This window comes from Choloepus didactylus, chromosome 17 (genome assembly GCF_015220235.1).
Source record: "Choloepus didactylus isolate mChoDid1 chromosome 17, mChoDid1.pri, whole genome shotgun sequence".
Taxonomy (NCBI): Eukaryota; Metazoa; Chordata; class Mammalia; order Pilosa; family Megalonychidae; genus Choloepus; species Choloepus didactylus.
In genome coordinates this window covers 62572413-62588092 of record NC_051323.1, presented here as the reverse complement: position 1 = coordinate 62588092, position 15680 = coordinate 62572413, and the positions used below count along the sequence as shown (strand labels likewise).

Genomic DNA, 15680 nt, shown 5'->3' with positions numbered 1-15680 from the left:
TGCTAAGCATGGGCCAGACTGAGGTTTAATTTAATCCAACACCATGGGGAGGTAGGTTCTGTTATTACCTTGCTGAACAGATGAGGTGGTTCAGGGAGGTTAAGAAATCTGCTCAAAGTCACATAGCTAATTAGCGAAAAATTCAAATCCAGATGTGCCTGACTTCAAAGGCTGTGATTCTAAATACCAGTGCTAAAGAACCTGGGATAATTCCACCTAGAGAAGAAGAACCAAAGGTGAGACTTCCTGTTGATCTTAAAGTATATTTTGAAGGGTTTTTATATAAAGGAATGAAATTAGCTTTTTTCCCCTTGGTGATGAGTTAAATATAGCAAATACACACTGTAATCCATGACATGAGGCCCATCCTGTCAGCTCCAGGGGTTCAGGGACCATCAGTCTTCCTGGTGCACACATGGAATTTTGAATTTTGTTCAATCTACGAATGAAGTGTGCTTGAGACTTTTAAACCTTTTTTTTTTTTTTTTTTTTTTTTTAATTCATCAACAAGAGGATAGATCTGTTGTGGAATACTTTAAACATGATCTTAACTGGAGGTGCCAGAGAAAATAAACAGATGTCCAAGTATCTTTCAGCTCCATGCCTTAATGTCTCTAATGAAGAGCCACTGGATCCTTTTTGTGTCTTAGGTTATATATTCTGGAATCAGATTGTAGTTTCATTATGTTGCTGAATTTCAGTCTGATTTATTTAGATAGCCAAAGTAACAATTGTGAGGTTTTGAAAGATAAATTACACAAATCTTCCTACAAATTACAAACAAATCCACAACAGCATAATATAAGGTAACAGAGTAAGTATTAATAATTAGAGAAAAAAAAATCTAATTTAAAATCCTTTAACTCTCAATATTACTCTGCATAATTTGCTTTCAATTATCAGGCTAAGAAGCATAAATATAGTTTTGCTGCATCATTTGGTGAAATACATTGTTTGAAGGCACAATTTTTAGAGTGCAGTCTCATCCGCATTTAACAGCTGTCCCGGGTGTGATAACGGTGCAGGGGTGGGGGGTGGCTCTGTTCCCTGGGCCTTGGGTGTCAAAGTGAACCTTCCTGAGGACCAGAAGTCCCTGCAGCCCAGAGCAGCCAGGGACAGCCGTGTCAGTTTTCCCCATCACCACGTCCATCAGCCTTGTCGTCGTCTTTTCCCAATTTGTGTTCTTTTTCCCACTTCGCTTTTTTGGGTCCAGTCTTTGATATGCCCTTGCTAAATTTCAGTTTCAGTTCCTGCTAGATCAAAAATGCATGTTTGAAACAGACACTTTCCTTAGGCAAGGACAGTAAAATACCAATTTACTAGAATGCCTAGGAAATGGAGTATTTCAGAGCACTGACAATACTGCTTTGTTTAGAACTAATCTTATAATGTTTTAATTTTATAACAGCTTTATTGATATAGACTTATAAATCATAAAATTTACCCTTTTAATGTGTATATTCCAGTGTTTTTGGTATATTCCAAGTTGTGTAACCATTACCACAAGCTAAATTTAAAACATTTTCATTACCCCAAAAAAGAAACGCCATACCCCTTAGACATCACTCCCCAATCCCCACTCTCTCCATTCCCTGGCAACCAGTAATCTAGTTTCTGTCTCTACGGATTTGCCTATTCTGGACATTTCATATAAACAGCACCATACAATATGTGGTCTTCTGTGTCTAGCTTCTTTCATTTAGCATGATGTTTTTGAGGTTTACACATGTTGCAGCATTTGTTAAGTACTGCATTCCTTTGTATGGCTGAATAATATTCCATTGCATGGCTGATAGACATTTGGGTTGTTTCACTTTTGGGGTATTAAGAATAATTCTGCTAAAAACATCTAGATACCAGTTTTGGGGTGGCTATATGCTTTCAATTCTCTTGCGTATATACCTGGAATAAAGTTGCTGGTTATATGATAACTTCTTGTTTAACTTTTTGAGGAACTGCCAGACTGTTTTCCTAAGCGACAGCACCATTTTGCATTCCCACCAACAGGCTATGGGGGTCCCAATGGCTCCACATCCTTGCCAAACTTTTCATTGACTACCTCTGCAATTATAGCCATTCTAAGTGGTAGTAAGTGGTATTTCATTTGATTTGCATTTCCCTAATGACCAGTGATGTTGAGCACCTTTGCATATGCTTATTGGCCATTTACATATCTTCTTTAGAGAAATGTCTATTGAGATAATCAGATACTCCTTTATTATTTAATCTTACTGTGAAAATATTTCTAAGATCTATCGGGCTATTTCTACACTAAATCAGTAAACTAAACCTTGCTGACTTGTTGGTGCTGATTGGTGTGGGGCCTTTAGGATGTCACTCCAACAACAGAGTTTTTATTCTCTATGACAGACACATAAGGTGAAGAAGGAAAGAAGGAAGGAAGGAAGGAAGGAAGGAAGGAAGGAAGGAAGGAGGGAATTATATTTTATTGTTTGCCAAGTAAGTCTAAGCACTTTTATGGTCATTTTTTATAAATGTTAGTCATTCAATCCTGAAATGAGTTCTGGGAGATAGTTAATATCCTGTCTTTACAAATGAGAAAAGAGATTCTTGGTGCTAAGGGATTTTTCCAGGATGATGAAGTGAGCCTGCGTGGAGCTTGAAGTCACACAGACACCACAGTGCCTGATGCTTCCTCTCTACTGTTCTACCCCTTAAATAAATGCTAAATCTGCAGTAATTCACTGAAGGCTCTTTGTTTAACAATTTGTTACTCTTTGAGATCATTTGTGTTTGTTTTATCTTTTGTTTCCTTCTCAGGTATGTGTATTGGGGTTGGGCTACTAAATTAGAGTACTGCCTACTTCTAGCTAATTGGGGACTGCAGAAATTGTTTTATTGGATGATCTTATAGATATTTTTATCCCATGATAAGATAGTTACTAAATTAATCTAGTAATTTTTCACTTTGGGATTAGGGATAAATGAGGGTCGTTTTGAAAATGGGTAAGGAGGATGGAAAGGAGGATGGAACATTCAATCTTTTCTTCAAAATATTTGAGACAGTTTACAAGTTAATATTTAAACTACAAAAAAAAAAAAGATGACACCTCTGGGAGAGCTGGCAGCACAGCCATTCAGCAAATTAAGAAATGGACAGTGTTCCCTTATGCAAGCCTGCAAGGGAAGAGGTGAAGGGATGGCTGTGCTTTCCAAGTTAAACACAGGAATTTAGGATCTAGAGAAAAAGGATGAGGTTTTCACTACCAAATCAACAGAGAGGCAAATTTTCTAGAAGGTTAAAGGTCAACTGTGGCATATCCTGTCTGCACTGGGCCAGCCAAGGCGCCGACGCGGTTGAGCAGAGCGTTGGGGAGGACGGTGACTAGAGCTCCCCTGGGGCAGCTGGGCCCAGGGTGACCACCACACACACACTGGGTGTTCTCAAGACTGTTCTTCCAGCTTTCTGTCCTATACATCTTCAATTCTTTCCTTTCCTAAACCTGCAGTTTCCAAATCGCTTGCTTTTGCTTTTCTTTCTAAAAGGAAGAGACCTATGCTAAGAAGCATCAGGCCAGTGGCCCCCTCGCTTTGACACTGGCTGAGTCCCTCATGTTCAAAGGCTGGGGGGCAGGCAGAACGGTGGGCTGAGAAACATAAACAGTAAGGCTCAGCGAGCAGCTCATTCCTAGTTGTGCTATTTCAGAGCAGAGCCCGTCGGGCGGCTGGATGGGCAGGCGATTTGGTGGCTGAGATATCCCAGGACCCTGAGCCTCCCGGCCCCACGCCTGTCTCGGTGCCAGCCCCCTCCACCACCCTCACACAGCACCCGGGGAAGCCAAAGGGCGACAGGCAGGCAGCTCACAGCAAAACCATCTCTTGAGCTTGGGACACCCAGGTTCTAATCCTGACGGGAGGTCAAGAACCAGTGAATTGGTAGTTGCTTTCCACTTTTGTCTTTATCATCAGGAAGCGAAGCACAGAGCAGCTGAATAACCTCAACAGGGAGGCCCAGGGCTGGGCAGGCGGGGAAGGGCTGCCTAGGAGGTCTGCTGCTGCTCTCTTGACTTTTGCCAGCGCTGTGTTTCCTCTCCCGAGTCACCATTGCACTCGGCACTTCATCACCAGGGGTATGTATGTGCTTGCCATTTGTTGAGACAAAGCTAGTGACACTTCAAATAAAACGCACTTCTCCAGGCTGCCTTGCCCCAGGAAACCCTTTCTCTAGGTGCCTCCATTTTTCCTTCCTTTGTTTTACTTTATCTTAACACCTGACCTTCCCTCTTGGGCTTTCTCTGTTTCCTGTTATGTAAAGGATAGATCTGTGTTTTCTTGACAGTTGCTAAAGAAAACAATATAAAAGGGAGAAAAAGAAAGGAGACAAGAACAAAAACAGAAATGAAATCAAACACAATTCTCATGTCAATAAATACAAATGGATAAAACGGAGGGGAGGAACCTCTCAGACTAGGTTAAAAAGCAAAGTTACACTATTCTGCTCATAGACGATATAGTAAAATAAAACAACACAGAAATAGTAATAATAAAATGATGGCCAAAAAGATATTAGATGCTTATAAACCAAAGGAGTGCAGCAAAAGTAGCAATATGAATAAAACACTAAGATCCCAAAAGAAAAATGGTGCAGGACATGGACATTTCATGTAAGGAAATACAAATGGCCAGTAAACCTAGGAAACAAAGTTCAACCTCCCTAGAAACCAAGGAAATTCAGAATCAAACAAGACACCACTTTTTGGTCAAGCTGCCAAATGGTGATTGCCCCCCACAAGTTAACTCTGAATGCACGTGAGGAAGTATAGAATTTTACATATTGCTTGGAGAGTGTAAGTTGCTGCAGACCTTCTGGAAAGCAGTTTGTATAAAGTGTGAAAAATATTAAAAGTTTTTTTTTTTTTTCAGAGCAGATTTTTAAATTTTTTCAGATTTTTAAATGCATGATATATAAAAATTAACATTTTATTCTTATTAAGCTTTTAAATAATTGAATTCTGTAATGCAAAAAAAAAAAAAAAAAACCAAAAACAAAATACAACAACTGAGATGCTCGTAAGACCACAAAACTAAAAGTGAAATTCCAGGATTTTAGCAACAACACCCCCCTCCACCTGCCTTCTCTGCTGAGGAGCAGTCAAATAATTGTGTGCTCAGTTCTTGATTAGTCTGGAGGCTCAGGGATAAGCTTCATGGCCCATTATTCCTGGCTATAGAGACTGTAGGGTAATCGAACAGCTAAGAAACTCTCGTGTTCTACCAGTATATGCGTTGTTCTAAATTGTGTGGTGACGTCAAGTCCCATCGCTTTCTGTGGCCATCACCTCAATAGGGGCAGTGGTATATTGTAATGAAGAAAGATGCCAGTAGAGTGAAACAGACCTAAACCAATTCCAGAAATGGATAGTTTACTGTCAAGGGCTTTGAGGCCCGGGAGTAAGGTTTTAGTTGGAAGTTGAGACCTAGAAATTGAAATATGGAAATGTTTTCTAACCATGGTCTCCTAATCTATAGGAAATGCTTGAGAGACATGAGCATAAATTTGGGGCTGCTGAATTCCAAATTCCAGGTCAAGGAACAGGAGCAAACAGGAGAACTAACATGACTGTCTGGCATACACTTGATGACAACAGAACCAAAGCCTTAGTACAGCAAAGAATGAGTGAATCCATATGTTTGATGAATGTGATGAATAAAATGGAAATTTCAAATTACTATGGATTTAAATGAAAAAGAAACCCACAGTTACCTTTTCACTTGGTGTAGGATGCCATCTTCGAGGATACTTCGCAATGGCGTCCCTGTATCTTTCAATTCTCTCCCAGTCGTCACACCACTTTTGAGCTTGATACCAGGGTTTTGAGCTGGTGATCCTTTCCAGAATGATCCTGTTCTCTTTCTGCACTCTGCAAAGTTCCTGTTCTCTTTTTTCCCTGTTTAGACTCCAAAAAAGAGCATAACATTTCTACAGGCACAGAAATAGTAAAAGAATGTGTGATAGAAGTCGGCCTTCTGCAGGAAAGGGGTTGAACCCGTGGCTCAGGGTGGGTAGCTGACTGGCCTCCCAAGCAGGAAGGGCTTCCCGTGGAGGTGAGTGTTTGCTCTTTGTTCACCCATTCAGCAAACATTTAGTAAACCCGTCCTTCTCCAGGTGCTGGGATTGGGAGGCAACAGGCTTCAGAAATGAGTGAAACACAGTCCCTTACTCGGGGCACCTTACAGCCCAGGTGAGGAAGGTGATATGCAGAGAAATAAATGCAATGCAAGGGGGCACGAAGACCGGAAGGCTCAGTTCCTCCTGGGGGCAGTGGGAAGAGGTGACAATCAGGAGGAGAAATGATGCTAGAATGGAGTCTCCAAAGAAGACCAGGTGTTCACTAGACAAGCAAGGAGAGAAAGGGTGTCGCAGGTAGCACTGGCACATTTGGAGAAATGTGAGGATGCTGGGGTGGCTGAATTATGGGAGCTTGACAAAGGCTGGATTTAGGAGGATCTTGGGTGCTGCTAACAGAATTTTGATGTTATCTTGAAGGCATTGAGGAGGCACTGAATACTTTGAACAGGGAGTTTAGAGCTCAAACTTGCACCTTAGAAAGATCACTCTGGAGACAGGGTAAACAATAAGTCAGAGAGGATGAGACTGGAGGGGGAATTGATTAGGAGCCTACTGATGTGATCTATATGAGAGATGAAGAAGATCTGAGTCAGGCAGCAGCTGGATGGAGAAGTGGGATGTTAGAAATAAAGAATCAATAGGAGTTGGCACCCAATTAGCTGTGGGAGTGGAGAGGAGCAAGGAGAGAAGAATGAATGACAGGCTTTAGGATTAACAGGCTGGGTGGTTGTGGGAGATTAACTGAAACAGGGAGTGAGTGGAAAGGGTTTGGTGGATGACTGCTTGGAACATCGCCATCCCTATCACAGGCATTTACTGAGTACTTTCTACATGCCAGGCACTATTCTAAACACCTTATGCATACTGTGTTTTGTTGCTAATGGACTGCCACCCATTGTTTATGTGCCTACTCAGAAAGAAAAATTGCTGCCAGTAAAATCATGACATACCATCCATTGTAAGAAGCATTTCCATTTCAGAGCTGTTAAAATGTGGTGGTGGACGGGTGGAGAATGTGTCTTTAGAGTCAGTGAAATAGGATTATCTCATTTACTCCTTATAATAACCCCAGAGGTAGGCACCATTAATATCTTCCTTATAAAGAAAAGGAAAAAGAACAAAGTGAGACTGAAAACTTGCCCAAAGTCACAGAGCTAATCGGTGGTGAAGCTGGAGCTTGAACCATGTAGTCTAATGGGATTTGGGGTCAAATTTAGAAGGGCCATTTAGGTGGCATTGTCTGGTAGACCTGGTGCTTGGGAATGATGATGGGGCTGAAGACACAGATCTGGGAATGGATCTGGAGCACCCAAGTGGCGACGTCGCCCGGGGGGATCATGCACGTCGAGAAGGACCATGTGTGGGGAGGTTCAGGAGATCAAAAGAGGCAGGAAGAGGCCAAGAAGGAAATAGTGAGAGAAAGAGAAAGTTTAAGAGAAAGTGGAGAAAGTGACAAATAGAAGGAAGTGGACACTGATATTAAATGTCACAAAGATTTTTAAAAGGTGACAGTTTTGTAGGTCAAAAACAATAGAAAATCAGCAATTTTGTTGAATATACAAGGAGCAGAACTGACAAGAGTCCACATAGAAACTACTGCATCAAGACGATCATTTCAGCATCATTTATAATAGTGAAAAATTTGGAATTAATCTACAGAACCAATAACATGGAACTGGTTAAATGAATGATGGTACGGGTATATGAGAAAATGTGATGAACTCAAAGTGATGTTCAAGAAAACACTTTAATGATGTGTAAAAATTCTTATGACTTAATGTCAAGTGAACAAAGTCAGGATATAAGTTTTTATATGAGGTACAATTTTAATTACATTTAATTGCATTTCTATGTGCACAAAGATGTAACTATAAGGAAATGCAGACAAATATACAAAAGCTATTATCTCTGGGCAGTGGAATTACAGGTATTTTAAATTTCTTCTTTATATTCTCTAATATGAATATGTATGGCTTTTATAATCAATAGATCATGAGAATTATTTTTGAAAATTGAAAAGGAAAAAGTTAAATGGATTTTGCCCCTCGGAAGTCATCAGTGACCTCATTTACTTGTTCAGTCATTCAACAAATATTTATTGAGTGCAAGACACTCTACTGGCATTGAATCTACAATGATGAACAAAATAGACAAGCTCCTACCATCAGGGAAGACAGATAGTAAACAGGTAAACTCACCAATAAATGATTACAAATGACAAATAAAGGAAAGAACAGGGTGGGGGATGTCATTTAAAGTGGGGTCAAGGCTTTCCTTAGAACATGGCATTAAAGCTGAAACCTAAAGGCTGAGGAAGAGATAAATATGCCTACAAGAATATTCTAGGTTCCTACCAACGTACTAGGAAGGGTCCTGAGACACAAAAGGAGGACAAAAGTGTTGTAGCAAGACAACATTTTAATTAACAATTCTGTTCACTTAGTCCAAGGGAGAACCTTCACTTTATTATCTTGTTTTCTTTTATGAGGCCACCTACTCTGCTCATTGTGTAAGTTGGATGCCATTCAGCTACATTTCTTTCTTCTTTCTTTTTCTATTTTTAAAGAGCAATTCTTAGAAATACATATGGATGACCTGTGGCTGCTTGAGGTTTAACTGGATCAAGTTAAAATGTGGTTGAGTGCAGACAAGAGGGAGTTGGGTGAATGGTGAGGGTTGGAGTCTGTGCATGTATTTATGGGTGAGTTCAGAACTGTGATCTGTGATGGAGGTAAAGAAACTTTACTGGATTATCCATTATTTGTGGATAAGCCTTGCTTTTTTCTCCTCTGTTTGCATAGTAGCTGGCAGCTAGTTTCATTTGTCTTCTTTCCTCTCTGAATTTTCATTTAGCCGAAGTCTACCTTTAAGGGTTTTTAAAAGCACCTTCTAGATCAATACACCATTTTGAATCCTATTTAAATTGCTTGAGGCATGAGGAAGGCTTTGGGGGGTGTAGATCTGCTTATTCATTTTTGAGGAGAGAAAGCATAACTTTGCTCCTTGGGGTTCTTCTCTAGGCTCCTGTCTAGGAAACTGGGCACAGTAACAAGAGCTGGATGAAAAGAATTCCCCGAATAGTCCACTTCCACTCCCCGCCAGAACCAAGTCATGGGATCATAGGCAATAAGATCTGATATAGAAATTGTCTAATCCATAGATCCATGGATTGAATACAGGGGATCATGAACTTGGATAGGAAAGTAATTACATCATTATTCCTACCCATCTTTAACTGAAATTCAGCCTTCCCTTCAATTATAAGTACAGACAATAAACCACAATATCCCATGACTTTATCACCAATAGATGTCTCAGCTAGTACAGTCTTGTATGTTTTGAAATATTGTTTATGCTCATCACTTCTTTGAAACTACAGTGACTATTAGACCTCCTGATAAACCTTGTTGTTTAATATGTTCTTTAAAAAGTGCATGAATTATTTTATCAGAATTTGAAAAATACTTTGCTAATGTGTTCCAATATAATTGGTTTCCTTGAAATCATATGGATTTTATTTTATTCCTTTAAACACACAGTTTTCAGAAGGGATCCACAGACCTCACCATTCTGCCAAAACAGTTCTTGGCCTGAAAAAGCTTAAGAACCCTTGATAAAAAACATCTGTATTTGAAATATGAGGAAAGTTAACAGTAATAATAATAATAAAGGCTAACATTTATTGAGTTCTGAGCACTGTCTGATATTTTATATGTATTTACTCATTTCATTCTAATAACAAACCTATAGGAAAATCACCAGCGAGTGGATGAGAAAACTAAGGCACAGAGAAGTTAATAGCTTGCCAAAAATCACACAGCTAGAAATAGAGAAACCCAGAAGTAAGGCTGGGAGAGTTTGAGTAATGTTTCCTAGGTCTTACAGAGAGTCCTAGCTCACAGGATTATAGACAAACTTGCACTCCACACTGAAACCCTGGATAGCTTCAAAGAGGCTTTTTTTTTTTTTTCTTTTTTCTCTTTTTTTAACAGATCTTCCTGTTTTCTGGATTCAGCTTCTCCTTGGTTCCTGGTCAGCTTCCCTTCTCGAAGGGAAGAGTCAGGGTCACTTTTTCTGCCAGAGTTATAGTAAAAAAAAAAAGGAATTAAAAATGACCACATAGCTTTTAGAGGCAAAAATGACAGTGATGATAAAATCCATTTGGCTAATTGCAACCAGTATTATAAAAATGGAATCACTGATGAAACCAGCTCCATTGTACCCAGGAGCAGCTGGCGACACAGCAGTCCCACAATTGGAGGCAACAAGCAACACGGACAGAGCACAGCACCTCATTCAGAGCATTCTTTGTGCCAAGGACTGTGCCAAGTGCTTTCCACCATCATCTCCTTTAACCCAACGACTCCATGAGGTAGCTCTCGCTGTCCTTATTTTATAGGTGAGTAAACTGTGGCTCAGAAATTTTAGGTTGTACTTTGCCCAAAACAGTGCATTCATCCACGGAAACCACCACTGGGCTATGGCAGACACTTGGAAGTCTGCCACAATAGGCCACGCCCTCTTACTTTTACTTTTCTCCCACAGGGTTTAAGCAGGTTTCTTTTATTTGGCATTGAAGACCTAACCTTTGCCTCCAAAGCTCCACCCTCGCCCCATACACACATGACTTTGAACCGAGCTGCTTCGTACCCATCTGATTAACAAGACGGGCCAGAATCTGATGGGCTCTGGTGCATTCCCATTTGCAGCAGGTTTGGTGAATGATCCGTGAGCATTGTGAGGTCCCAGTTGCAGTGATGCAGTGAGATTGTTTCTGTACCCTATATTTGAAATCTTCTACTTGGCATTGAGTTTTCAGACTTGGGATAGTGCACTAGCCTCCCACTTACATATAGATTGTATTTGAATGCTTGTCACGGCTTTATTATAATAGCCCAAAACTGGAAACGATCCAAATGCTCCACAACAGGCAGACAGGAAAACAAATTGTGGCCATCCATACAACAGCATTCTACTTAGCAATGAAAAAGAATGACCTATTGATACATGCAGCAACGTGGACTGACCTCAGCATCATTATGCTGAGTGAAAAAGCAGAGACAAATGTGGGCACTGTATGGATCCTTTCACAGAAGACTCTGGAAAGTGCAGACAAACCAATAGTGACAGAAAGCAGCTTAGTGGCTGCCTGGGGATGGGAAGAGGGTGGGGATACAGAGAGTAGTGGGAGGTAGGGATTATAGATGAGCATGAAGAAATTTTGGGTGGTTACAGATATGTTTATCATCTCGACTGGGGTGATATTTTTGCCTTTGATATGTGAAACTTATCAACTTGTGCACTTTAAATATGGGCAGTTTACTATATGCCAATTATATATCAGTGAGGCTGTAAAAAAATAAAATCAGGTGTGAAAGTTGTCGGTCATAAAGTTTCTCTCATAATGTTAACTTTTCCTATTGACTATCTAGATACAGATAGACAGATCTATATTGTTTGAACCAACTAGTTTTCAGTGTTCTGGTAACAGGTTGGTTTTCCCTGAGAATGGGATGCTTCTCTTCAGCTCAGTGAGTTAACTGGGTAAGTGTCTTTATTAAAAGAATGGAGTAAACCAAGAAATGAAATAGCAAATTATCAGGGCCCAAGTTAACGTACTTTTGATGATAATTATCAGATTGCCTTCCTGTATTGCTTCTATTAAACTAATCACATGGAGACATGCCATTCCTACCATCACTTTGGTATGGGCCATTAGCTGAAGGATGCTGGGTGTCACCTACTTCAAAACTCCAGTGAGGTCAATATTCCTGGGAAGTTGAGTTCATTACAATTTTGGACATTTGTAGCCACCACACTTTGTTCACAGTGTACCGTCCAGAGCTGAGCAAAGACAAATGCATGGTAGAGGGAACACATGTGCAGCATGGAGCCCTTTGATTGCTTTAAAAACTCAATCAGGTTAACATTAAGATGGTCTACAAGATGGGAAGCTGCGTCTAGAAGTACAGGTGGGCACAGAGAAGAGATATTGGAACATGCTGCCTGAGGAGTGAGGGAGCCAAGAAACAGCCCAGGCAAGGGGCAGAAGTGGGAAACCCACTGGATGGATTCTTCAGGTGCTGTTGCATTGCACGAGAGGGATGATAGAGCCAAGGCAGACAGCAAATCCCAGTTTCATTATCCCTGAGGATGCCCTGTGAGATTTCCACGGCTGCAATCTGAACAAGCCCAACTTTGGGGTGTCCACCAAATGTATGTTCATGTAGAGGCTGAGAACTTGTCTTCTTGAGGTGCTACAAAATCAAATGGTCTTGTGTAACTTTGCATGCTACCTGGAGACATTCCTAGTAACTCTCTAAGAAGATCAGACGGTCACGTCCACTCCTTCTACCTTAACCTTTGATTTTTAATCTTGGTCTCCCAGGTGAAATTTCTGAAGTCCTTATAACACTTAGGGGAGAACATGCCTGTGGTGTATATTAATTCCTAGTTCAGACAGGATAACTGACTTTTTACCATAACTTCTAAGCTTCGAGACGTGTTTCCACCTTTGAATACAATGTGCCCTTAATTGAATCCAGGCCCTCCAGTGACTATCTTCTGCTTATACTTTCACCCATCCATTCTTTTTTTTTTTTTTTAATCTTCATTTTATTGAGATATATTCACATACCACGCAGTCATACAAAACAAATCGTACTTTCGATTGTTTACAGTACCATTACATAGTGGTACATTCATCACCTAAATCAATCCCTGACACCTTCATTAGCACACACACAAAAATAACAAGAATAATAATTAGAGTGAAAAAGAGCAATTGAAGTGAAAAAGAACACTGGGTACCTTTGTCTGTTTGTTTCCTTCCCCTATTTTTCTACTCATCCATCCATAAACTAGACAAAGTGGAGTGTGGTCCTTATGGCTTTCCCAATCCCATTGTCACCCCTCATAAGCTACATTTTTATACAACTGTCTTCGAGATTCATGGGTTCTGGGTTGTAGTTTGATAGTTTCAGGTATCCACCACCAGCTACCCCAATTCTTTGGAACCTAAAAAGGGTTGTCTAAAGTGTGCGTAAGAGTGCCCACCAGAGTGACCTCTCGGCTCCTTTTGGATTCTCTCTGCCACTGAAGCTTATTTCATTTCCTTTCACATCCCCCTTTTGGTCAAGAAGATGTTCTCCGTCCCACGATGCCGGGTCTACATTCCTCCCCGGGAGTCGTATTCCACGTTGCCCGAGAGATTCACTCCCCATCCATTCTTGAACTTGTTTTTGTCCATTCCGTTACAAGCCACCCAGGCGTAGCCTGTGTTCTTCCATATCCATCTGGATCCTAGCACACTCGTACTAAATAACATCAATTTTCTTTTCTACAAAGCTTTGAAATTTGCCTCCAAGGTATTAAAACCTTAGAATCTGTAACTTCAGTTCATCTGTTCATCCAGTAAACACTCACTGTTGGCCTCTTAGGTCCCAGGCTCATGGAGTGAGCAAGAAAGGAGAGATCTTTCCTCATAGAGCCAACGGGCTGTGCGGGATTCAGCTTTATTGGAATTGAAATTGCCACCCTTGTGTTCTTTTCTAATGCCTAAGGTTGGAGTCAACGTTCACATTACCAGATGCCTTAAAAAGTTTTGACAACCCTTCACATATCAGATTTAAAAAGTTTCACTTACAAGGAAAGCAGATATTAGCATCCAGGAAACACACGATATTGTGGAAGGATCAGGTTCCAGAGCTGGAAAGTTTGGGTGAGAACCACTGAACTTCTTTGAGCCTCAGTTTGAATGTCTTTGAAGTGGGAATTATAATCCTTACCTTTTGGAAGTTAAGATGTTGTGCGGGTTTGGTTTGGTTTGGTTTGGTTTGGTGTGTGTGCTTGTCAAATAAAAAATTATTAGTTTTCGTATGGAAATAGCTGTGGGTAAATTCTCAAAGGCTGGCCTTTGTCCCCCTCTTACATCCCTTTCACACTTCCTGATGTCTGGCTCCTTCCTGCCCCCCAAGTCTGATCCCAGGCCTTCCTTTGGCCTTTGTCTGGGACATACCCCCTGGGTCAGGGATCTCTTTCTATGTATCTAAAACGATACTTCCTGCTTCCTTTCCTCTCTGCTATCCTCCCTCGCGTCCCTATGTGACAGAAATCATTTGATTATGTGAATTCAAAGAGAAATTCCAGGCAGCGGGAGGGAGAACCCCCTCAGCCGTATACTTTCACGCCTCCCCCAGCCCCATTCCCAGGACTGAGTTGTGTGGGGATTAGCTATTATCCTAAACCACTCGAATAGCAGCTCTTAGGCAAGCAGCACTGAACAGCAATTTTATGCTGAGGTTAAAGCATCTTTTTTTAAAACAGAATGAGATTCCAAACTATCATAAAATACCCCAGGAAAATTTGCAATTTGACCCATAGCTTCGGGTGGTAATATGATAGGGGCTGGAGAGGGGTGCAGTCAGGAAGCAGGGGCCTCCTCCTTGACATCCTAGACCTGTCCCTCCCCCCTCCCCACATCTTCAGAATGAAACAGTCTTGGATAAACTCAAGACAGATTACTCTGGATGGCCGTTTCGATGAAAGCCAAGACAACAGATGCCGTCCTTTGGCTCCAAGTAACTTCATTCTCACATGGCTCTTCCAGCTGAGCCCACGGGGTCCCTCCTATATTATATGCCTAGGGGTACCTGGGGATCAGTGATATTTTAATTAGTTGTGAAAACTGGAAACTGCTCTGAGCTTCTTGGAGACAGGTATAGGCTAAAGGTTTAAAAAGAATCAAGCACTTCTGAAAAGAAAATTCTTCCTTGTGATTATCTATCATAATCACCATCCAAATTTTGCATTTGGTGGGGAATGGACAATGATCTAACTAGTGAGCATTTTCTACTGATTTGTAATATGTCAGGGAGATAAAGGACTTATTTATCTTGGAATAGGGGCTTTTGGGATTAATAACTGTCTCCAAGAATTTAAAGTGGGGTTTGAAAGAATATGAAGACCTGGTGTGCCCCATCTTCACAGCAGGCAGACTGAAAGAAACAGATTTCACTTTCAGCCAGGTTATTAAAGAGCACTAGCATCTCAGGCTGTGGGCTGGTTGTTTGTAGTAGTCTGTAAAAAATGGAAGCAGGCACTATCCCACATAGGACACGGGGACATCTGATCTTTGATATTTTTTCCAGTCAGATACTGGATGAAAACAGTCTGCTTGCAGAGAAACAAAAACCTTTTGCTACATCTGGAAATTGAGAAGCTACCTAAGCACAGGCTGTAGATCAAAATGGCTTGGGTTCAAATCTGTAATCTGCCACTTCCTAGCTGCCATGTTGGCCAAGTTATGTTGCAGCTTGGTGCCTCAGTTTCCCCATCTGTAAAATGAGAATCACAATAGTACCTACCTAATGGGATTACTGTGAGAATTAAATGAGTTAAATGACTGAAAAGCTTGGAATAGTGCCCAGTACAGAGTAAGTATGCAATAAAGATTAGTTACTACTTTATGTCTCTTTTTTTCTTAGAGGTAGGGGAAATGGCCCCAGAAGTCTCAGGTAAAACCTTGATTCATGGACTACAGAGGAAAAGGACACTTCTTTGATATAAGGCTCTCTTGGCATGCTTCTGT

General features: G+C 40.9%; 1 protein-coding gene across 3 annotated transcripts in view; it reads right to left on the bottom strand.

Moving 5' to 3' along the window:
• Positions 1–472: 472 nt before the first annotated feature.
• Positions 473–15680, bottom strand: part of CFAP97D2 (CFAP97 domain containing 2) — a 42971-nt gene continuing 27763 nt past the window's right edge. For 2 of the 3 annotated variants that reach the window (XM_037807626.1, XM_037807628.1), the window contains 2 exons: positions 5726–5918; positions 473–1253 (listed from right to left, as the gene is read on the bottom strand). In XM_037807626.1, the coding sequence (XP_037663554.1) occupies positions 1125–1253; positions 5726–5918 (322 nt within the window). In that variant the 3' untranslated portion in view covers positions 473–1124. The remainder of the gene's footprint in view (positions 1254–5725; positions 5919–15680) is intronic. The other variant, XM_037807627.1, reaches the window with a different exon arrangement.